General features: G+C 41.3%; 1 protein-coding gene and 1 long non-coding RNA gene across 2 annotated transcripts in view; both read left to right on the forward strand.

Annotated features, from left to right (window-relative positions):
* Window positions 1-24,102, forward strand: part of LOC129047817 (uncharacterized) — a 1,037,663-nt gene that overhangs the window by 751,579 nt on the left and 261,982 nt on the right. The gene's annotated exons all lie outside the window — the stretch shown is intronic.
* Window positions 11,792-13,565, forward strand: TUSC1 (tumor suppressor candidate 1). The gene has a single exon (XM_003780474.5). The coding sequence runs from the start codon at window positions 12,214-12,216 to the stop codon at window positions 12,847-12,849; it is 636 nt and encodes a 211-aa protein (XP_003780522.3). The 5' UTR covers window positions 11,792-12,213; the 3' UTR covers window positions 12,850-13,565.

A 24,102-nucleotide genomic window follows, 5' to 3' on the forward strand; every position in this document is an offset into this window, starting at 1 on the left:
GAAGCAGGCTTCTTCAAGGGCAGGAACAGGGACAAAAAGTCACACTGGACAATCTGTGTACCATGGATTTGACAGGGCAATGATTAAGATCAATAAAGCAGTTACTGCATAAACCAGGTGGTAGATGGTAATAGTTTGGGTTAATATGTTGTCAGAGGAGATGCTGAGAAAAATCCAGATAATATTAGAGGAATAAATGAATGACTTGAGATGGGTTGAGTATTAGGTGTGGGAATGATAAGGAAAAAGGAGGAATTAAAGAAGACAGCTGGCTTAAACAACAAGATGTATGGTGGGATTAGTATTGAGATGCAGAAGTCTGGGAAAAGAACAGGATAGGGAGGCAGTGTTTTAAAATGTTTATTTTGAAAATATTATGTGAAACACCTGTGAGAGAGTCAAGGAGTCATGTCGTGTGAGATTTGACATATGAAGCTGGAACTCAAGAGTAAAATTTTTCAATTGAGATTTACATTTAAAAATCGTTAACATAGAACACATATTTAAGGTCATTGCATTGAATGAAATATTTGGTGAAAATGTAGAGAAGAAAGAATACAGGAAATTAGCACAACCTGAAACTTTGCAAATTTAGAGTTTACAATTGTATGGTTGATACATGTTATTATGCTCCTCAAATGTGCTGGGTACTTTATGTATTTTAAATATTTCAATAGGATGTGGATGGTCATGGAAGTGAGGAGATTTCATCTCTATTACACAGAAGAAGTCCAACCTCTTACGATAAGAATGGGGTAGGGGAGGAGGCTTATTTGATGGGATTATATGTTTGGCTCCAAAGACCATACTGTTTTAGCTACCAGTGAAAAAAAATTGCTATCCTATAAGAGCAGTGTGCATATCTATCTTTTTCTCACCACTGTATACCTAGGCTTTGATTAGTATCTGGTTAACAGTTGAATTTCAATGAATACTACTTGAATGAATATATGTGCAGGCTTCCCTAAGAAAGACATTATTTTATGTCTAAAATGTGATAGAAGTTTTCCTCATCTCAGCGGAAGTGACAAAGCTAGAGATATGGATTATAGGTGCTAATTTTTCTTTTTCTTTTTTCTTTTTTTTTTTTTTTAAGAAGTCTTTTTCTGTTGCCCAGGCTGGAGAGCAGTGGCATGATCTCGGCTCACTGCAACCTCCGCCTCCTGGGTTCAAGCAATTCTCCTGCCTCAGCCTCCCAAGTAGCTGGGATTACAGGCATGCTCCACCACGCCCGGCTAATTTTTGTATTTTTAATAGAGATGTGGTTTCGCCATGTTGGCCAGGCTGGTCTCGAACTCCTGACTTCAGGTGATCCCCCCATCTCGGCCTCTCAAGGTGCTGGGATTACAGGTATGAGCCACCGTGCCCGGCCAGGTGCTACTTTTTCTAAAAGGGGCTAAGTCATACCCAGAACTGAAACAGAAACTATGTTTTTTGGCATATAATTCCACAAGGTGGAGTGAGATGAAAGTGGTCTTGAAACAAAGCCTAGATAAATCTAGAGATTAAAGGTTAGCTAAGGCTGACTGATAACAGAGCAAAATGACAAGGCTGTAGTCACAGCCACTTATACTTCCTGAGTTTGGACTAAAGTGGGAAGCAAGGAATGTAACTGGCTTTAATATTTTCTAAAAGATCATGCCTAAAAGGATTACCTGTGGAGGGTGAAGCAACTGCACAGAAAGAGGCTGTGCAGAGGAGTATACCACCAGAGCAAGGATCGAAAAGGACTCATTACCGGAGAAGAAAAGGGAATGGTCTCTGTCAGAAGACCAGTGTGGGATGGCCAAAGAACCACGAAGGTACCTTTAGAGAGCAAAAGCCTGAAGACATGATTTGCCATTAGGGCCTCAATGAGAGAAAATTGTAGCCCCAGTAATGATTTTTCCTCTTTTCCTTTAATTCCACTTTGACTTTGTCCTTGTTCCTGCCCTAGAAGGAGCTAGAAATAGCAGTTAGTGGAGAGTAAAGAGGTGAAGTGTGGAAGAAAATAAACATCAGTTTCCCCTTCTTTTGAATTCCAAGCTAGTTAATTCCTATCTAAGGCATGGACAGTGGTACTGCCCTGAGGAAGGGAGAAAGCATGAATTGAATGAGAACTTGAGGTTTTGAATTATATTGCAGCAGACCTTTAATATCTAAAAATAAGGATTATTCATTAATGCCCAGAAGTAACTGTATATTAATGGTTCTTTTTGAGATATTATCTAGGAAAATGGAAGAGAGAGCTGACACAATGGGTTTAACAAATAGTGGTAGGAGAAAAATTAAATTACTTGTTTTTTGTACCATTTTGAAATTAGCTCATGAATAACTTAGTTTTAATTAAAAATTATTCTACAACTCTTACTACCTTCATGATATGAATGTAACTTTAGAAATCAGATTGAGGCAAATCACTACTGTATGTTACACATACTTAAGAATAAGATGACCCTATATGTAGAAGGTTGTTGAAAGAACTGTTTCATTGACATGAAATCATGCATAAGAAAATGCTGAAAATATACAGAAATACCTATTTTATTTTATTTTCATTATTAATTTCAACATGGCTTTTTGAAGGCTGAGAACAATAATTAGAATGTGGAGTGGGATATACAGATTTTCCCAGTGCAGTCCAATAGATCTTTCTGTTATAATTGAAATGCTCTATATCTGTGCCATCCAGCACCCTAGCCACTAAGCCACATGTGACTAGTGACTGCTTGAAATGTGGCCAGTGCAACTGAAGAACTAATTTTTAAATTATATTTAATTTTAATTAAATTTAAATAGACACACATGGTTAGTGGACAGCACAGGTCCAGACTCCTTAAAGAATGATGCTAATCAATGAGAACACTTGGACACAGAGTGGGGAACATCACACACTGGGGCCTGTCGTGGGGTAGGGGGGAGAGGGGAGGGATAGCATTAGGAGATATACCTAATGTAAATGATGAGTTAACGGGTGCAGCACACCAACATGGCACATGTATACATATATAACAAACCTGCACGTTGTGCACATGTACTCTAGAACTTAAAGTATAATAAAAATAAATAAGTAAATAATAAAAAGAAAGAAATGATAAAAAAATGCTAATCTACAAACATGTATCATAAAACAGCACTATTGTAGAACTAATGAAAACATTTCCCATATTAAAAAGTCTATTTTAGAATCTTCTTTTGGCCAAGCATCCTGTGTGGATACGTTTTGCTTTAAGCTACATTACTTTCTGTTAATGTATAATGCACATGCTCTCTTTCATTTCTCTGGCTAGTGCTTTTATAATGAAGGAAGGTGGGCATATCCCCTACTGTACAAAGTATTCTAATTAAGATAGATAAGTCATGCTGCTTTTGTTTATGTCACAATTTTCCCTGTAGCTAGAATTAAATGATGCTGTCAAAGGACAATGCTAGTGTTTGATGGCTTTTAATATTTTTGTCCATAACAAAAGACTAAATAAATGCAATCAATATTCCCAATTCCTAGCTCTCTAGTAATTATTCTAATAAAGAGATATTCATGCTACCAAGCATCAATACATGCTCTTCATAGCCCTAATAAATCTGCTCCAAGAAAATAAGCCACATACTGCTGTGGCTTTAGAGAGAATGTTAGCAAACACAAAGATCAGAATGTGATTAACCAACTCTTCAGCACATGGGAGTAACAAAATATGGATTTTAAAACTCAAACACTTAATGAAAGTTACCAAGAAATAAGAATCACATTCTTAAAGGGGCCATGTACTGTATTTGGGGTAGCTCCTCAGGCAAATAACTCAAATTGGGATTTTAAATAGCAGTGGCTATTCAAAAGAACTCATCCTATAAATGTCTACCTTATAAAATAAAAACAACTACAAAATAATAATAGTGTCATAGTCCATTTAGTTTTATTATAAAGGAATACCTGAGACTGGATAATTTATAAAGAAAATTGGTTTATAAGGCTGTACAAGAAGCATGGCACTAACATCTGCTTCTGGTGAGGACATCAGGCTGCTTCCACTCATGGTGGAAGGTGTAGGGGGGCCAGTGTGTGCAGACATCATGTGGCAGGAGGTGAAGCAAGAGAAAGTGGGAAGGTGCAATGCTCCTTTTATCTACCGTCTCTCTCAGGAACTAGTAAAGTTGGAATTCACTCATTTACCTTGAGGATGGCACCAAGCCATTCATGGGGGTTCTGCTGCGTGATGCCAACACCTTCCATTAAGTCACCTCCAATACTGGTTCCATTAAGTCTCACCTCCAACACTGGGGATCAAATTTCAACATGAGATTTGGAGGGGTCAAACAAACCAAACTGTAGCACAAGAGTTATTGAGTATTTTAATATACATCCAAATGCTCACAAAAACCCCATGAAGTAGATACTGCTTTTATTTCCATTTGACAAATGAGGAAAGTATGGCTTCAGGAGGATGTCCAAGGTCGTACATCTGGGGTAAAAAGAGTGTGGTATTTGTCAAATCCAGGTATGTCTGACTCCAAAACACATCTTATATATTAATTTTTAAAAAGTATCCACTGTATCTTAAAACAAGTCATTAACAAGGTTTACTATTATTAAGGCAGTGCTACCTCCTATTTCACTATAATAATTTCAGCTTTCTACAAGCCTTTCTCGGTGAGTTTCAATTAGCTAGGCCTGTTGGATAGTCTAACTTTGACTATTAAGTGGTTAATAGATTTACTTGGTAAAATCTTCCTTTAAGATTATATAAGAAAAGGAGGAATAAATAATTTCAATATCCTAGTTATCCAAGAGCCATTTGTATTACACCACACACACACACACACAGACACAGACACACACACACACTACAAACTGTTCCTTTAAGTCCAAAAGTTCACACCCTATTTGCAGATCAATTTGCACAAGAAATGTTAACATAGGGAAGGACTTCACCATCAAATTATCAAATTACTGGTAAGGCATTATTTTATCAATGTTTTATTTTTTCTTCAGCTTTATTGATAATATGGTGTATACATCAATGTGATATTTTGTGATATGTGATATCACATATACAATGTGATATTTTGGTATACTTATACAATGTGAAAAGATTACCACAATCAAGCTAACTATAATAACATACCCATCATATCAATGTTTAAAAGAGGGGAAAAGCACCTTGAGATGAAGAGAACTAAGACAGATTTATGAAATGGTGGGGTATAACTCTGCCTTGATGAATTCTTTACAATCCAGATAATTGAGGAAAAAAAGCGAAAGGTACTATATTAGTCATATTGGGCTGCTGTAACAATATATCGTAGACTGGGTGGCTTAAACAAGATAAATTTATTCTTTATAGTTCTGGAGGCTGAGAAGTCCAGGATCAAGGTACTGGCTAATTCAATTCCCTAGTGAAGTTATCTTGCTGGCTTGCAGATGGTACCTTCTTGGTTTTTTTCTCACATGGAAGAAAGGAGAGCGAGAGCAAGCGAGAGAGAGAGAGAGAGAGAGAGAGATTGGGAGATAGAGAGACAGAGGGAGTGCTCTGGTGCCTTTTCTTGTAAGGACACTAATCCAATCGTAAAGGCTCTACCCTCAAGATTTCATCTAAACTTATTTATTAATACTTCCGTATTAGGTCGTTCTTGCATTGCTATAAATACCTGAAACTAGGTAATTTAAAAGAAAAGTTATTTAATTGGCTCACAGTTGTGCAGGCTGCACAGGAAGCATAGCGCTAGCATTTGCTTCTGGGGAGGTCTCAGGAAGCTTTTACTCCTGGTGGAAGGCAAAGGGGGAGTAGGCAATTCACATGGCAAAAACAGGAGCAAGAGGTGGGGGGGAGGTACTGCACACTTTTAAACAGCCAGATCTCACGAGAACTCACACTTGTGAGAACAAAATCAAAAGGCTGTTACTAAACCATTCATTATAAATCCACCCACCCTCATGATCCAATAACCTCTCACCAGGCCCCGTTTTCAATAGTGGGGATTATAATTCCAACATGAGATTTGGCAGTGACATATATACAAACTATATTATTCCAGCACTGGCCTCCAAAATTCATGCTCTTCTCACACTGCAAACTACAACATGCCTTCCCAAGAGTCCCCCATAGTCTTAACTTATTCCAGCACTAACTCAAAATCTGAAGTCTCATCTGAGACAAGGCAAATCCCTTCCATCTGTGAGCCTGTAAAATCCAAAACAAGCTAGTTACTTCCATAACACAATAAAGGAATAGGCATTGAGTAAGCATGACCAATCTGCAAGGGATAAATCTGCCAAAAGAAAGGGGCTACAGGCCCTATGCTAGTTTGAAACCTAGCAGGGCAGTCATTAAATCTTAAAGCTTCAAAATAATCTCCTTTGACTCCATGTCTCACATCCAGGGCACACTGGTGCAAGGCTCAAAAGGCCTTGGGCAGCTCTGCCCCCGTGGCACTGCAGGGTACAATCTCTGTAGCTGCTCTCACAGGTTGTTCAGTGCCTGCAGGTTTTCCACACTGATGGTGCAAGTTGCCAGTGGATCTACCATTCTGGTCCTGGAGGACGGTGTCCCTCTTTCTGCAGCTCCACTAATCAGTGCCTCAGTGGGGACTCTGTGTGGGGCCTCCAGCTCCACATTTCCCCTCCACACTGCCCTAGTAGAGGTCCCCTGTGAGAGTTCTGCCCCTGCTTATACATCATCTGAAATCCAGGTGGAGGCTGCGAAGGCTCCTTAACTGTTGCATTCTGTGTGCCTGCAGGCCTAACACCATATGGAAACCACCAAGGCTTACAGCTTGCACCTGTGGAGGGGCAGCCTGAGCTGCACCTGGGGCCCTTTGAGTCAAGGCTGGAGCTGCAGCAGCCACAATGTGCAGAGTAGTGTTTTGAGGTTGCACAGGGCAGTGGGGCCATTCTTTGTAGGAGGAAGGAAACCCTTCTTTCCTCCTAGGCTTCTGGGCCCATGATGGGAGGGGCTGCTGGGAAGGTCTCTGAAATGCCTTCTAGACCTTGTCCCCATTTTCTTGAATATTAGCCCTTGTTTTCGTTTCAGTTATGCACGTTCTTCCAGCAAGTGGTTGCTTCACATCCCAGTTGAATTCATCTCCTGAAAAAGCTTTTTCTTTCTCTGCCATATGGCCAGGTCGCAAATTTTCCAAACTGTGCTTCCCTTTTAATATATATTCCAACTTACTTCTTTACTTTACTTGCTCCTGCATCCTGTACTTTACTTGCTCCTGCATCTAAGTATAGGTCATTAGAAGCAGTCAGGCCACATCTTGAATGCTTTGCTCTTTAGAAATTTCTTCCACCAGATACACTAAATCATCATTCTCATATTCAAACTTCCTCAGGTACCTTGGGCAAGGGCATAATGCAACCAAACTCTTTGCTAAGGCATAACACACGTGATATTTGCTTCAGTTCTCAGTAAGATCCTCATTTCCATCTGAGACCTTCTCAGCCTGGATTCATTGTCCATATCACTATCAGAATTTTAGTTACAACCATTTAAACCAGTCTCTAAGAAGTTCCAAAGTTTCCCTCATCTTCCTGTCTTCTTCTGAGCCCTCCAAAATCTTCCACCCTCTGCCTGTTCCCCAGTTCCAAAGCTGTTTCCATATTTTTAGGTATCTTTATAGCAATGTCCCACTCCTTGGTACCAATTTTCTGTATAAGGCCATTCTTGCATTGCTATAAAAAAAAAATACCAGAGACTGGGTAATTTTTAAGAAAAGAAGATGGTTCACAGTTCTGCAAGCTGTACAGGTAACACAGTGCTGGCATTTGCTTATGGGAGGTCTCAGGAAGCTTTTAGTAATGGTGGAAGGCAAAGAGGGAGTAGGCACTCATATGGCAAAAACAGGAGCAAGAAAGAGACGGGGAGGGTGCTACACACTTTTAAACAACTAGATCTCACAAGAACTCACTCACAATTGCAAAGATAGCACCAAGGGGATGGTCCTAAGCCATTCACGAGAAATCTGCCCCCATGATCCATTCACCTCCCACTAGGCCCCACATCCAAATTTGGGGATTACAATTCAACTTGAGATTTGGTGGGGACATGTATCAAAACTTTATTACTTTCCAAAGCTCCATCTCCAAATACCGACACATTGGTGGTCAGGGGTTCAACTCATGAATTTTGGACCTACAGTAGTCAGTCTATAGTAATACATTATAACCAAACTCCTAGACAAAAGAATGTGAGGACTTTTGGTAGGAGAGTGAACAGACCAGCAGGAAAGTAATGGAAGGTAAGCACAGAGATACTCAGGTCATCCACATTGTGTATAGCCCTAAATGCCAGACTACTGAGTATAACATTGTTATTTCATTGATCTTGATCAAAGTTGTTTTCCAGAATTCATTTGGTGCGATATTATAGAATGTTAGAAAAGCAACAAAGAGAAATTGAATGTGAGATGACTTGTTCCAGTGTGAATGTGCCACAGATTACCTTAACGTTTGACTTACTTTATAAGACATATGATTCAAAATGGGCAAACGAGAGTTAAATGAACATGATAATAAAATATTAGAAATCAACTAGGAAGACAAGAAACAACCTATAGGTCCTCTTAAGCCAACATGTAGAAATATGTAACAGCTACAGTATCTGGAAAGAACAACTTGTTTGAGGGATACAAGGAAGGGGCAATAAATTCAACAGCTATTATTCAAAGATGGTTGTAAGAAATACTAAATATTTGCATGAAGTGCAAGGCAGAAAACAGTCCCAGCTCCAATTTGCTGGCAGCTTTTTTTAACTACCGTATTTTCAAAAATGTTGGTTTGAGGCATTATTTTAAGAAGCATGATGATTGTAAACTTATGTTCTTTTTACTTTTTATTTTACCTAAGATAGGAGGCAGATCAATTTTAGAATATGATATTTAAGTTGTCAAATAATTAGACAATGGGCATTGGTTTTGTGCTAGAAGGCATGGAGACTAAGTACTTACAAAAATGTCCATTTTAGAAAAGAAAAAAAGGGTTGTTTTGGGGAAATAGAAAAACTAAGCATTCCAAATTACTTACAGTAGTCTCCCCCTTATCTGAGGTTTCTCTTTCCATGGTTTGAGTTACTTGCAGTCATCCCTGGCCAAAAATATCAAATGGAAAATCCCAGGAAAGAAAAACATTTCGTAAGTTTTAAAGTGTGCACTATTCTGAGTAATGTAATGAAATCTCTCACCATTTCCATCCTGATAGGAATGTGAATCATCTTTGTCCACTGCATCTATGCTGTTGACCCTACTCATCCATCAGTCACTCAGTGGCTATGTCAGTTATCAACTGGAAAAAAAACATGGTACAATTGTCCCTCAGCATCCTTGGGGGATTGGATCCAGGACTCTTGATAATATGCTCAAGGACCTTATATAAAATGTCATAGTATTTGCATATAACCTACACACATCCTCCCATATACTTTAAATCCTCTCTAGATTACTAACCAAAGCCCTGTAAATTCTATGTAAATAGTTGTTACACTGTATTTTTGTTTTTTTAATTGTATTTTTATTTAAAAATATTTTTGATCTGTGGTTGATTCAGTCTACCAGTGTGGAACCCACCAATACAGAAGGAAGACTGTATGTGTATACAGGGTTCATTACCATCCAAGGTTTCAGGCATTCACTGAGGATCTTGGAATGTATCCCGACAAATAAGAGGGACTGCTGTACTTGCGTTTTTCTGTTCTTTTACTTCAAACTTCATAACCTTAGTCAAGAAATCATCTTTGGTCTTAGAGTTTCCTAAATGCAAAGTGAAAGTAGTCCATGAAAGTTTTCTTTTTAATTTTAAAACTGTTAAAGCAGAATTCTTTTTCTTGAGCAAGAGTAGCTTAAGGAACAATGATGAACCAGTTGTCAGAAAAGAGTGACCTATGGGCTTTAAGACTTTTTTCTATTTAGCAAGCAAGCAATTTTACTGTTCAGAAGCCCCCAGTCTTAAAAAGCAGCACAGGTATCTAATCTACCTTTTATTTTTCTAATCAAGCACTTATATACTTATTCTATATTTTTTTTAAGTGTTATTGTAGTCTTGCATTTCTTTTAAATTTGATCAGTTCCATATATTTTCCAAATATTTGCCATTTTATTTTCATATATAGGTACATATTATTTGCCCAGTAATATTTTTATATGTAGACCATTAACAAACTATAGTGTGGAGAAGCATTTTTACTCTTTGTGCTACCATCCTCAGAAAAGCTGTAATTTTCATCTTCGAGTATACGATTATTGACATATTATTCTAGGTAAATTAAAATAAATACAAGTATATGCTTTTAGTACTAATCATTTTAATCACTCCGTTTTCTCAACTCCACTTTCAACTTAGAAATTACATTGTCTCTATGTCATATTTGAAAGATTGGTGTACTCTCCATTAACAAATCGTAAGACAAATGTTCACTGCTACATAAGACAATCTTTATGAGTCTTAATACCTTTTTGTTGGATCGATTTTTTTCCACATTTTTTTCTTTCCTTTCTTCCAAACTTCCCTTTCTCCCACCCTTCATCCCTTCCCCCTTCCTTATTTTTTGAGATAGGTCTCCCTTTGTCGCCCAGGATGGAGTACAATGGTGTGATCATAGCTCACAGCAGTCTTGCAGCCTCAACCTTAATGTAAATTAAGAATGATACAGTCCTTCTTGAATCGCTTGAACCTGGAAGGTGGTGGTGGTTGCAGTGAGCAGAGATGGCGCCACTGCACTCCAGCCTGGGCAACAAGAGCGAAACTCCATCTCAAAAATGATATGCTCCTTCTTTTTTTTTTTTTTTTTTTTTGAGAAGGAGTCTTGCTCTGTCGCCCAGGCTGGAGTGCAATGACGCGATCTCAGCTCACTGCAAACTCTGCCTCCCGGGTTCAAGCGATTGTCCTGCCTCAGCCTCCCGAGTAGCTGAGACTACAGGCGGCGTGCCACCACGCCCAGCTAATTTTTGTATTTTAGTAGAGATGGGGTTTCACTGTGTTAGCCAGGATGGTCTTGATCTCCTGACCTTGTGATCCTCCCGCCTCGGCCTCCCAAAGTTCTGGATTACAGGCATGAGCCACCACACCCGGCCTGGAATGTGGTCCTTCTTAAAACTAAATTTATATTTTTTGAAATTCCAAAATTATATCTTTCATGTTATAAAATGAGATAATTGAGAACACATTTGGTATTGTGGTCTCTTAAGATCTTGCCTAACAATATAAAAGTACAAAAAAATTAACTATTTTCCCCTTATTTGTACTGGTAAATGAAGACCCCCATGTATGTACTTATATGTTTTTCTTGTTCGTTACTTGCTCCAGTGGTTTGGAAATTTTGGTTACCCTGAGAATTCTCTGGGACCTTGTTAAATATGTAGATTCTTGCTAGGGCATACTTGCTCAAGAGATTCTGGCGTCAGTACCTAATCCTTAAATTACTTTGCAATAATCCAGTTACTATGTAGGTTGAGACCCTACAAGAAGGAATGATTCATTCAATAATATGTACATCCTTGATCCCAGAAACTTTGGAACTAAGTATTCAGTTTCTTCAATAAACAGAGCACATCTTGTTTCATAGGTTTTGGGGGTTGGCCTGAACAAATCAACTAAGTATGACCTAGTTTCTATAGCGTTCTGAACAATTTACAGAGTGAATTCCTGGCTGTTCACAAATCGGGAATTGACTGCATTCTTTGGAGAGCCAGGTGTTTCCACTGGGAAACCCCATGACAGGTGCTCAGCCCAATTCTGTTTAATGTTTTATTAAACATAGGGGTGGGTTAAACCACTGGGTTTTAAATGAAGTACTTAGAGCTTTTCAACTTGCCCCATAGCTTTGTCTCAGAACTGATCATTCTATTATCATTAGTTTTGAGAATGCCGTGTAAAGAGCAAAGTAACCACTGGTGGTTGCACTCCGGAGCGGGCGAGGACGGCTAGTTCCTGCAGCGCCCTGGCACAACTCAGCTGAGGACACACGCTTTTTCCCGCGCAGCCGGAGGGCTGAACAGCAAAGCACTCCCCGGGGGAACTGTGTGTCAGCGCAGCCTGGAGATAGCAGGCCCAGGGGGCAGCTCCACCACAGGAGACAGGACACGCCTCAGTCTGGGCAAATTCCCGGCCTCCTTTGGCTCTAAGCCAGCAGCCGCCGCCCGCGACCTCCTCTCCTCCTCCGTCGTCACCCCGGCCGCCCTGCCGGCCCCGAACTTGCCCGCCCCTGGGCGCGCGGCCCCTCAGCCCACGGGGCTGGCGGCGCGGTTGGGATGGGACCGATGTGGCGCATGCGTGGTGGCGCCACTAGGCGCGGGAGTTGCTGCGGCGGGGACGGTGCCGCGGCCAGCCGAGGGCCAGACCGCTCGGGCCGGGCTCGTGGTGGGGGCAGCCCCAGCGGCGGCGGCAGCGTGGGCTGGCGAGGCCGCGCGGACGGCGCCCGACAGCAGCTGGAGGAGCGGTTTGCCGACCTGGCGGCGAGCCACTTGGAGGCCATCCGTGCGCGGGACGAGTGGGACCGGCAGAACGCGCGGCTGCGTCAGGAGAACGCCCGGCTGCGGCTCGAGAACCGGCGGCTGAAGCGCGAGAACCGCAGCCTCTTCCGTCAGGCTTTGCGGCTCCCTGGCGAAGGCAGCGACGGGACGCCCGCGGAGGCGCGCCGGGTCCCTGAAGAGGCCAGCACGAACCGGAGGGCTAGAGACAGCGGCCGAGAGGACGAGCCGGGCAGCCCCAGGGCCCTGAGGGCCCGACTTGAGAAGCTGGAGGCCATGTACCGCCGGGCCCTGCTGCAGCTGCACCTCGAGCAGCGGGGACCACGTCCGAGCGGGGACAAGGAGGAGCAGCCTCTACAGGAACCCGACTCCGGCCTCCGCTCCCGGGACTCGGAGCCCTCTGGGTCCTGGCTGTAGCCGAGGCCGCAGCCAGAGAGAGGCGGAGCCTCCAGCGGGCCCCTCCTCCTCCGTTCCCAGCTTACCCCCGCTCCTCGCGCACGCCCTGGCCCGCGGCCTGCCCGCGGATACCTTGGACTACGGTGCCTTCCCGCCCCCGCCAGCTGACACTTCCGGGTGGCGCTTGGCCATCCGCTTGGCGGAGGCCGAATGATTGCAAGGGCCCTCAGGACCTCCCACATGTACAGTTCCCCTGCCTCTTGCCCCGGCTAGTTTCCCTGGAGAGAGGCCTAGGCAACAACGAAGAGACGGATTTTAAAACAGCAAGAACTGGGTGCCAAGAAACACTTCATATTCCCTGAACTTTTCTGGATGTTGTGCGAACCTGTTGTATTTTTTTTTTCCTGTATTTTGGTTCTGAGGGATGAGTAATGTGTTTTTAGTTGGTTGAGTTTATCCATTCTTCAATCCCCTAAAGCCTTCAGCTATTCTTTTCTTATGTGGCCAACATTTTAAGTACAGTGTTTGCTTTTATAAGTCGGTCTTACTTGGATGTCCTATAAAATACCCACTTTTTATAAAGATGATATTTATAACCTAGGAACTCATGCCTGTCTTGGCTGCAGTCCCTGTACATCTAATATATACTGATTTGTTTGCCCCCAGAGAGTTTTTAAGGTATCTGCCTATATTGTGATCTTTTGAAATGGTAAATAAATCTGGTGCATTAAAAATTATCTGAAAGGTTCCAGCGAGTATTATTTGAAGTGTGTTACATTTTTCTATTTTTTAAAAGATACCTTGGTATATGAATATACTAACTTAAATCTGGTTTTAGTTGTCCTTAGTAAACTATCATGTTCTTTTAGCTTTATGTAACAGTGATCTTTTAAAATAATATAAAGATTAGGTAGTCTAAACATTTTAATATGTATAATGTTCATTTAGCTTAATTAGTACGTAGATAATTTGCCTTATTTTGACTAAGGACTTTTAAGAAATTATAAATTACTTGTATATCAAAAGTTCCCCTAACAAAGTGATTTAAGTTTCAGTTGTTATTTCAATGGCACAAAAAAGTGACTAGTTTAGCAATAAATGTCCTAAAGTTACTTTTATTGCGCCTCGTTAATAACACTTTTGCCAACTAAGTAATGAAGAGGATCCCATTGTGCCTGATAAAAAAATCATAGGTCCAAGAGTGTTTCAATGATGGAAAACATTTCAGGGGAAAAAATCATGAATAGAATTGTCAAAGGAATAAAATATACTAGTTATGGCATAGTCCAAAAGTTTTAAATATTATATATTACAAAACAGTGTTTCACTCGTGTCCGTGTGAAGAGACCACCAAACAGGCTTTGTGTGAGCAACAAGGCTGTTTATTTCACCTGGATGCCGGTGGGCTGAGTCCGAAAAGAGTCAGCGAAGGGAGATAGGGTGGGGCCGTTTTATAAGATTTGGGTGGGTAAAGGAAAATCACAGTCAAAGGGGGGTTGTTCTCTGGCAGGCAGGAGTGGGGGTCACAAGGTGCTCAGTAGGGGAGCTTTTGAGCCACGATGAGCCAGGAGAAGGAATTTCACAAGATAATGTCATCAGGGCAGGAACAGGCCATTTTCACTTGTTTTGTGGTGGAATGTCATCAGTTAAGGAAGGAACCAGCCATCTGGATGTGTACCTGTGGGTCACAGGGGACATGATGGCTTAGCTTGGGCTCAGAGGCCTGACACAATGTACCAGGAAAACAAGTTTTGTGATTTTTCAAGTCCTGGGTTATGAAGACACTGTATTTTGCTTAAAGGTAATTGATATTAGATGTGAATATTAGAATCTTCCCCTATGGCCAAAAAATATAAGGAACTCGTTGAGAAGAGGTAGGTATATAAAAATAAATTATATTCCCCTTCACTTCATTTTCTAAGAATGAAAGAAATACAGTGATGTACTGCCTAACCAACATTTCAGTCAGGAATGGACTGCTTATATGATGATGGTCCTGTAAGATTATCATACTGTTATTTTTATTGTACCTTTTCTATGTGTAGACATGTTTAAATACACAACTACCATTGCGTTGTAATTGCCAGCAGTATTCAGTACAATAACATGCTTCCAAATTTGTAGCCTAGCAGGAATAGGCTCTACCATATAGCCTAGGTATGTAGTAAGCTATACCTTCTAAGTTTGTGTAGGTACACTGTAATGTTCACATAACAAAGAAATTGCCTAGTGATGCATTTCTCAGAGCATGTCCCATTGTTAAAGAGACCCATGTCTGTAAAATATGTTTAGGAGTCAGTAGGAATTGGAGAACGGAAAAAAACGTTTGTCCACCTTACTGCTATTACATTGTAACTTCAGGCTTAAATTGGTTAAGCTCTCCAAATCTTAGTATTCTCATTTGTAAAATGAACGTAAGATCTACCTCAACATGTTATAAAAATGTTATTGAGATACTATAGCAAAATGCCTGCTTCAAAGTTTTCGTGCACGTCCGTGTGAAGAGACCACCAAACAGGTTTTGTGTGAGCAGCAACGCTGTTTATTTCACCTGGGCGCAGGTGGGCTGAGTCCGAAAAGACAGTCAGTGAAGGGAGATAGGGGTAGGGCCGTTTTATAGGATTTGGGTAGGTAAAGGAAAAAGGGGGGTTGTTATCTGGCAGGCAGGGGTGGGGGTCACAAGGTGCTCAGTAGGGGAGCTTTTGAGCCAGGATGAACCAGGAGAAGGAATTTCACAAGATAATGTCATCATTTAAGGCAGGAACAGGCCATTTTCACTTGTTTTGTGGTGGAATGTCATCAGTTAAGGCAGGAACTGGCCATCTGGATGTGTACGTGCAGGTCACAGGGGATATGATGGCTTAGCTTGGGCTCAGAGGCCTGACATTCCTGACTTCTTATATTAATAAGAAAAATAAAATGAAATAGTGGTAAAGTGTTGGGACAGTGAACATTTTTAGGGGTGATATGGAGAGATAATGGGTGATGTTTCTCAGGGCTACTTCCAGCAGGATTAGAGGTGGCGTAGGAACCTAGAGTGGCAGAGATTAAGCTGAAGGAAGATTCTGTGGTAAGGGGTGATATTGTGGGGTTGTTAGAAGAAACATTTGTCATTTAGAATTATTGGTGATGGCCTGGATACGTTTTTGTATGAATTGAGAAATGGAATAAGAGAAGGAGAAAAACAGGTATTAAAGGTCTAAGAATTGGGAGGACCTAGGACATTTAATTAGAGAGTGCCTAAGGAGATTCAGCATAGTCCTGCCATCAAAGATTATTTATTTACTTTAAGAGTTAAGAGTGGCAGTTTGGGGATAGCACCAGCAGATATCAGCTGTGATGGTTTGGAGAAACAGTGTAAACTGGCAGTGTAAACAAGAGCAGGGCATGTATAAGTAGTTGAAAACGGTGAATAGGAGTATGACTAGACAGAAGATAGTAGGGATGACAAGTTTTTTGGGGCACAGTCTAGGTTGGTCTGGTGCCTGGAATGAATCTGGGGCTTAATAAAAAGGAGCGTCTATACAGGAGCTCAAATGGGCTGTACCTTGTAGCATTCTGAGGACAGGCCTGAATTCTGAGAAGGCAAAGTGGTAAAAGTATTGTCCAGTCCTTTTTCAGTTGGTGGCTGAGCTTGGTGAGGTGTGTTTTTAAAAGACTATTAGTCCGTTCTACCTTTCCTGAAGACTGAGGACCTTAAGGGATGTAAAGGTTTCACTGAATAGCAAGAGCCTGAAAAAATGCTTGGCTGATTTGACTAATAAAGGCTGGTCCTTTACCAGACTGTATAGAGGTGGGAAGGCCAAACAGAGGAATTATGTCTGACAGAAGGGAAGAAATGACAGCGGTGGCCTTCTCAGACCCTGTGGGAAAGGCCTCTACCCATCCAGTGAAAGTGTCTACCTAGACTAAGAGGTATTTTAGTTTTCTGACTTGGGGCATGTGAGTAAAGTCAATTTGCTAGTCCTGGGCAGGGGCAAATCCCTGAGCTTGATGTGTAGGAAAGGGAGGAGGCCTGAACAATCCCCGAGGGGTAGTATAATAGCAAGTGGAACACTGAGAAGTGATTCCCTTGAGGATAGATTTCCAGGATGGAAAGGAAATGAGAGGTTCTAAGAGATGGGCTAGCGGCTTGTAACCTACATGGAAGAGGTTATGAAATGACGACAGAATAGAATGGGCCTGTGAGGCTGGAAGGAGATATTTTCCTTGGTCTAAGAACCATTTGCCTTGTGTGGAAAAAGATTGATAGGTGGAAGTTTCAGCGGTGGAGTAGGTGGGAGTGACTGATATGAAGGAGGAAAACTGGCCGTGAAGGACAGAAGTTGGAAATCTAGCTGCTTGTCTAGCTACCTTATCAGCATAAGCGTTGCCTAGAGCAATGGGATCTGACGCCTTTTGATGGCCTTTGCAGTGAATGACTCCAGCTTCCTTTGGAAGTAAAGCGGCCTTGAGCAGAGTTTTATTAAAGAAGCATTAACGATGGAGGACCCTTGCATAGTGAGGAACCTCTTTCAGCCTATATAACAGCATGGTGGTGCAGAATATGAAAGGCATATTTAGAGTTAGTATAAATATTGACGCGTAGTCCTTTTGCAAGAGTGAGAACTTGAGTTAAGGCAACTAATTCGGCTTGCTGAGAGGTAGTGGAGAGGGGCAGAGTGGTAGCCTCAACGATAGATGTGGAAGATACTATAGCATAGCCTGCCTTTGCTGGTGAGTGGCGATTAGGCCTGGTGGAACTGCCATCAATAAACTAAATGTGATCAGGGTGAGGAAAAGGAAAGAAGGAAATATGGGGAAATGGGGGAATGTCAGGTGGATCAGAGAGATACAATCATGAGGGTCAGGTGTGGTATCCAGAATAATGTAGGAGGCCAGATTGAAGTCCGTGCCAGGAACAATGGTAATTGTGGGAGACTCAACAAAGAGTGAGTACAGCTGAAGGAGCCAGGGAGCAGAAAGTATATGTGTCAGGTATGAGGAAGAAAATAGATTTTGGAAGTTATGAGACATGTAGAGAATGAGTTGAGCACAGTTTGTGATTTTTAGGGCCTCTAAAAGTATTAAAGCAGTGGCAGCCGCTGCACGCAGACATGAGGGCTAGGCTAAAACAGTAAGGTCAAGTTGTTTGGACAGAAAGGCTACAGCGTGCAGTCCTGGCTCTTGTGTAAGAATTCTGACTGCACTAACCATGCCTAGGAAGGAAAGGAGTTGTTTTATAAGGGATTGAGGTTTGGGAGATTAGTCGGACATGATCAGCAGGGAAAGCACCTGTGTTTTTATGAGAATTATGTTGAGATAGGTAACAGATGAGGATGAAATTTGGGCTTGACTGAAGTAATGGGGGCTGTCTGTGAAGCCTTGCGGCAGTACAGCTCAGGTAATTTGCTGAGCCTAATGGGTGTCAGGGTCAGTCCAAGTGAAAGCGAAGAGAGGCTGGGATGTTTGAGATCCAGAAAGCATGTTTGAGATCCAGAACAGAATAATGGGTTGTAGAGGGAGGTATAGAGGATAGGAGAGTATATGGGTTTGGCAACACAAGGTCGATAGGCAAAACAATTTGGTTGATAAGGCGCAGATACTGAACTAACCTGTAAGCCTTGTCTGGTTTTAGGACAGGTGAAATGGGGGAATTGTAAGGGGAGTTTACAGGCTTTAAAAGGCCATGCTGTAGCAGACGAGTGATAACAGGCTTTAATCCTTTTAAAGCATGCTGTGGGATGGGATATTGGCATTGAGCGTGGTAAGGGTGATTAGGTTTTAATGGGATGAAAAGGGGTGCATGATCGGTCACTAAGGAGGGGGTAGAGGGTCCTGTACTTGTGGGTTAAGGTGGGGAGATACAAGGGGAGGATGTGAAGGAGGCTTTGAACTGGGGGAAAAGGCAGCAATGAGGTGTGGCTGTAGCCCAGCAAAGCAGATAATTCAGTTAAAGTGTCTCAGCCTAATAAGGGAACTGGGCAGGTGGGATAACTAAAAAGGAGTGCTTAAAAGAGTATGTCTAAGTTGGCACCAGAGTTGGGGAGTTTTTAAGAGGTTTAGAAGCCTGGCCGTCAATACCTACAACAGTTATGGAGGCAAGGGAAACAGGTCCTTGAAAAGAAGGTAATGTGGAGCGGTAGCCTCCGTATTGATTAAGAAGGGGACAGACTTACCTTCCACTGTGAGAGTTACTTAGAGCGTCTGTGATGGTCCTGTAGGCTTCCGAGGCAATCAGGCAGTGTCAGTCTTCAGCTGCTAAGCTGAAAAGATCTGGGAAGGAGTCAGTCAGAGAGCCTTGGGCCAGAGTTCCAGGGGCTCTGGGAGTGGTTGCCAGGTGAGTTGAACAGTCTGATTTTCAGTGGGGTACTGCACAGATGGGACGCGGCTTAGGAGGAATCCCGGGCTGTGGGCATTCCTTGGCCCAGTGGCCAGATTTCCCACACTTGTAGCAAGCTCTTGGGGGTGGAAGTTCTGGAGGAACCCCTTGCAGCTGCGGTTTGGGCATTTGGAGTTCTTGTGTGCTGGAGATGTGGCTGGGGGTTGTCTCACAGTGGAGATAAGGAATTGCAACTCAGAAATACATTGCTACTTGGCTGCCTCTACTCTATTATTGTACACCTTGAAGGTGAGGTTAATTAAGTCCGGTTGTGGGATTTGAGGGCCAGAATTTAATTTTTGGAGTTTTATTTAATGTCGGGAGCAGATTGGGTAATAAAATGTATATTAAGAATAAGACGGCCTTTTGACCTTTTAGGGCCTAGGGCTGTAAAGCATCTCAGGGTTGCTGCCAAACAAGCCATGAACTGGGCTGGGTTTTTATATTTGATGAAAAAGAGCCTAAATGCTATCTGATTTGGGATAAAGAAAAAGGAGCATTAACCTTGACTATGCCTTTAGCTCCAGCCACCTTTTTAAGAGGAAATTGCTGGGCAGGTGGGGGAGGGCTAGTCACAGAAAGAAACTGTAAGCCAGACCCGGTGTGAGGAGGGGAGGTGATATAAGGATTATAGGGTTGGGGAGTAGAGGCTGAGGAAGAATTGGGACCTGGCTCAGCCTGGCAAGGGGTAGCCTGGGGAGGAGGGGAGAGGTCAGATGGGTCTGTAGAAAAGGAAGATTAGAAAGACTCAGCGACGCTTGGGGTTGGGACTGAGGGGACAGGTGGGAGGGAAAGACGGAAGATTTGGGACAAGTTGCATTGGGAACAGAGACTAGGGAGGGACCAATATGTAAAAGAATGCCTGGACGTCAGGCACCTCAGACCGTTTGCCTATTTTATGACAAGAATTATTCAGATCTTGTAGGATGGAAAAATTGAAAGTGCCATTTTCTGGCTATTTGGAACAACTGTCGAGTTTGTATTGGGGTCAAACAGCATTGCAGAAGAAAATAAGGCATTTAGATTTTAGGTCAGGTGTGAGTTGAAGAGGTTTTAAGTTCTTAAGAACACAGGCTAAGGGAGAAGGAGGAGGAATGGAGGGTGGAAGGTTGCCCATAGCGAAGGAGGCAAGCCCAGAGAAAAGAGAGAGTAGAGACATGGAGGGAAGGGGTTCGGGGGTTCTTACCCTCCAGAAAAGCGGGAAAGGGGCCGGGGCGTGAAAATAAGGGATCAGGGTGCAGAGATAAGAGGTCAGGGTGTGGAAATAATGGATCCAGGGGTTCTTGCCCCCAGAAAAGCAGAGAAGGGGTAGAGACATGGAGAGAAGGGATTGGGGGCTTCTTGCCCCCTAGAAAAGCAGTACTTGCCACTAAGGGTGAAGGAGAAGGGATTGGGGGGTTCTTGCCCTCCAGAAAAGCAGAGAAGGGGTAGAGACATGGACAGAAGGGGTTGGGGGGTTCTTGCCCCCCAGAAAAGCAGTACTTGCTGCTAAGGGTGAAGGACCAAGGCAGGCATCCTCGCGTGGTCAGACACCTCTGAAACATGGGTGAATAATCAGAGAGGCATCCCTGCAACGATTAAACACCAAGGGAAGGCTGCCTTCCCGAGTCTGTGACTGGCGCCGGAGTTTTGGGTCCACGGATAAAACATGTCTCCTTTGTCTCTACTAGAAAATGAAAGCAATTGAAATTAAGAGAAGGGAGAGATTGAAGGGTAGCACCAAGACTGAAAGGAGAAAGTGGTTGAGGGCTAGTGAGAGAGGTTGGAGAAGAGAGTAAGAAGAGGCCACTTACCCAATTTAAAATTGGTGAGATGTTCCTTGGGCTGGTGGATCTGAGGACCCGAGGTCATAGATGGATCTTTTTCACAGAGCAAAGAGCAGGAGGACAGGGGATTGATCTCCCAAGGGAGGTCCCCCTATCCAAGTCACAGCACCAACTTTCATGTGCGTCAGTGTGAAGAGACCACCAAACAGGCTTTGTGTGAGCAGCAACGCTGTTTATTTCACCTGGGTGCAGGCGGGCTGAGTCCGAAAAGAGAATCAGCAAAGGGAGATATGGGTGGGGCCGTTTTATAGGATTTGGGTAGGTAAAGGAAAAAGGGGGGTTGTTCTCTGGCAGGCAGGAGTCGGGGTCACAAAGAGCTCAGTAGGGGAACTTTTGAGCCAGGATGAGCCAGGAGAAGGAATTTCACAAGATAATGTCATCAGTTAAGGCAGGAACAGGCCATTTTCACTTGTTTTGTGGTGGAATGTCATCAGTTAAGGCAGGAACTGGCCATCTGGATGTGTAAGTGCAGGTCACAGGGGATATGATGGCTTAGCTTGGGCTCAGAGGCCTGACAAAAGTAAATTCAATATCTGTGAGAATTATAATCCAAAGTGTGAAAATTGTAGATGCGTATTTTTCGTACACTTTTCCCTTGCTTTCTGTATCTTGCTTCTATTTGACTTTACATGTATTAGCAAAGATAAATAAATTTGGAATAAATTGACACTTTTTACTACTTAGAAGCAAATAGAAGAGAGAAAAACCTACATAATAAGAATAATGAAATATAAGTTTAAAAAATAATTACCACTTGTCGCAAAATTGGGGATATTTAACAACCAGCCATATTATTTAGTTTACATAGTTCTTAAACACTTTGTCTTAAAATATGTACATATGAATGAATGCTAAAAATTGTAAATGTTACTGGTGAAAACGTTTTTATAATAGGATGTAAGTGTGCACACACACACACACACACACGAGGGTAACTTTTGAGCATAATTCCTAAAAGGCATTGCAAATTCTGAAAACAAAATGCTCATAAGTTGGGTTAAAGCTAACGTTTATTTCACACTTGATGAAGTTCTCTGCTGATAACTGATAAAGCATCATGTTGTAATGTGAAAGAGGTTTTGTTACATCACAATACGTAGCAATTAAAGAAATGGGTAAAGTTGATTTTTAGAAAAGCCTCTCGTAGAGGAGGCTTCAAAATCTAAAGTTGATTTTAGAAAGGATATACAATGATATCCTCTTCATTACTTAGTTGTCAAGTGTTATTCATTAACGAAGGGCAATAAAAGTTACCAGGTCATTTACCGCTAATCTAGAAATTTTAGTTTGATCTAGGATCCAGTATGATCTAAAATAAAAACTGCTGTGTACCATACCTTATTACAATGACATTATCTTTTCATTCTTTCAAATTACTTGTGCAATGAAAAGAGGGCTTACTGTTTATAGAAATAAGTGACAAAAATGTATATCTTCTTAGCAAACGAATTTAGTGAGGGGGGATTGGCATGTTTTTAATAAACATTTTTTATGGCTGCTACTCACAAAAGTACACTTTATCGTATCTTGTACAAAAAAATTAGGAAATGAAAGCAATATAAAAGGAGTACTTACGTAGATTGTAGAATAAGCTTTTTTGCTAAACATCTTGAATATTATGAATATTTGAAAAATACTTGAAAACATTTTTTGTCATGTTTAAATATTCTTAGACATAGTTTTGTCAATTCACAAGTATTGCCATGATAAAGATAATATCAAGGTATTTACTAAATTAAATTAACAGTATATACTGAAAAATTATTAGCAGCATGCCCTTGATCCCAGTGCCAAAAGACCATTTTCTCTTTTGCTAGATTTTTAGCAAAGGGATAGATTTTTACTGAGAATTTGTCACAAAATGTTTGGAAAATCTTCATGAATGGCAAAATTTGTTTATATTTCTATTTAGTGATGAATTGATAAATTAAAAATCCTAATTTTTTCTACTATAAACTTAATTTTTGAGTATCTATCTTATGTATCATCAGATATGCAAGTAGTATGTAATATATTTATGCAATGTAAATATTAAAAATCAAGGAAACAGACTACATTCACATCTGACTTTATAAGAATTATGATCAAATTTCAAATTTTAATCCTTAAACTAAGATAATTATAATACCTCAGTTATCAGAATTAAATTACATTGTGTTTAATCCAAAGCAGATAATTCTTAGTATAAAATTCATACTGAGAATCTATGTAGTTGCCAGTGTAGTCTTTGTATATTTCATGAAAATGCGTTGGTAAGGAAGTATGTTTTTAAATCAACATTCTCAAACATCTGTTGTGCTTGAGAGACAGTTTGAGAAAGAAGAACAGTGAATTTGTTGGTCTTTGATTCTTGTCTGAATGATAAGCATTCTACCCTAAAAATCTGAGTTGTTTGAGGGAGGAACTCTGACAACAATCTATCTCATATTCACCAGGGGCTTTATAGTGTTTTCTATTTTTTTCTATTTGTAATGGATTCCTGAAATATCAGTTAGAAAAATACTCAGATGTAAAATCAAAAGATATATGTATGTGTGCATACACACACACACACCCCCACACACACACAGATATGAATTTTCAATGCGTAGCATCCTTTTCCATTGGTGTAAAAGTGATAATATATATTGAAAAGCTTTAAAAAGTTGTTTAATTGTGGTATTTAGTAAGCTAATCTTATTCCTGATAATTGGGTAAAGCCTAACATTTTTCTTAAATCATTTAATTCTCTTATCCAATCCATTATTTGCCTCTATTAGAATTGATACACAATTTCTTTGGCCTTACATTTTTCTGTATTTTCTTTAACTCTAATTTGTATCATTTTAAGTGTGCAACCTCTACTGTATTTTAAACTTAATGGCTTTGCCATTAGTTATGGTGAAGACTCTGTTGCTATAAAAAGAAACCCAACAATTCAGTAGCTGTAAAAAACAACTATTTTTTCTCTAACAAAATACTCTAATGAGGGTGCTTCAGGGTGTCAGGAAGCTGTGCCCATATGATCATTTGCGGTCTCAGACTCCTTTTATGGTGTGCCTCTGCCTTGCCATTGCTTCATCTACATGGTAGAAACAGATTACCATA

The sequence above is a fragment of the Pongo abelii genome, chromosome 13 (genome assembly GCF_028885655.2).
Source record: "Pongo abelii isolate AG06213 chromosome 13, NHGRI_mPonAbe1-v2.0_pri, whole genome shotgun sequence".
Classification (NCBI taxonomy): domain Eukaryota; kingdom Metazoa; phylum Chordata; class Mammalia; order Primates; family Hominidae; genus Pongo; species Pongo abelii.

Coding starts and splice junctions, on each gene's coding strand:
- TUSC1 (XM_003780474.5), top strand. CDS start 12,214: ATGGGACCGATGTGGCGCATGCGTGGTGGCGCCACTAGGCGCGGGAGT.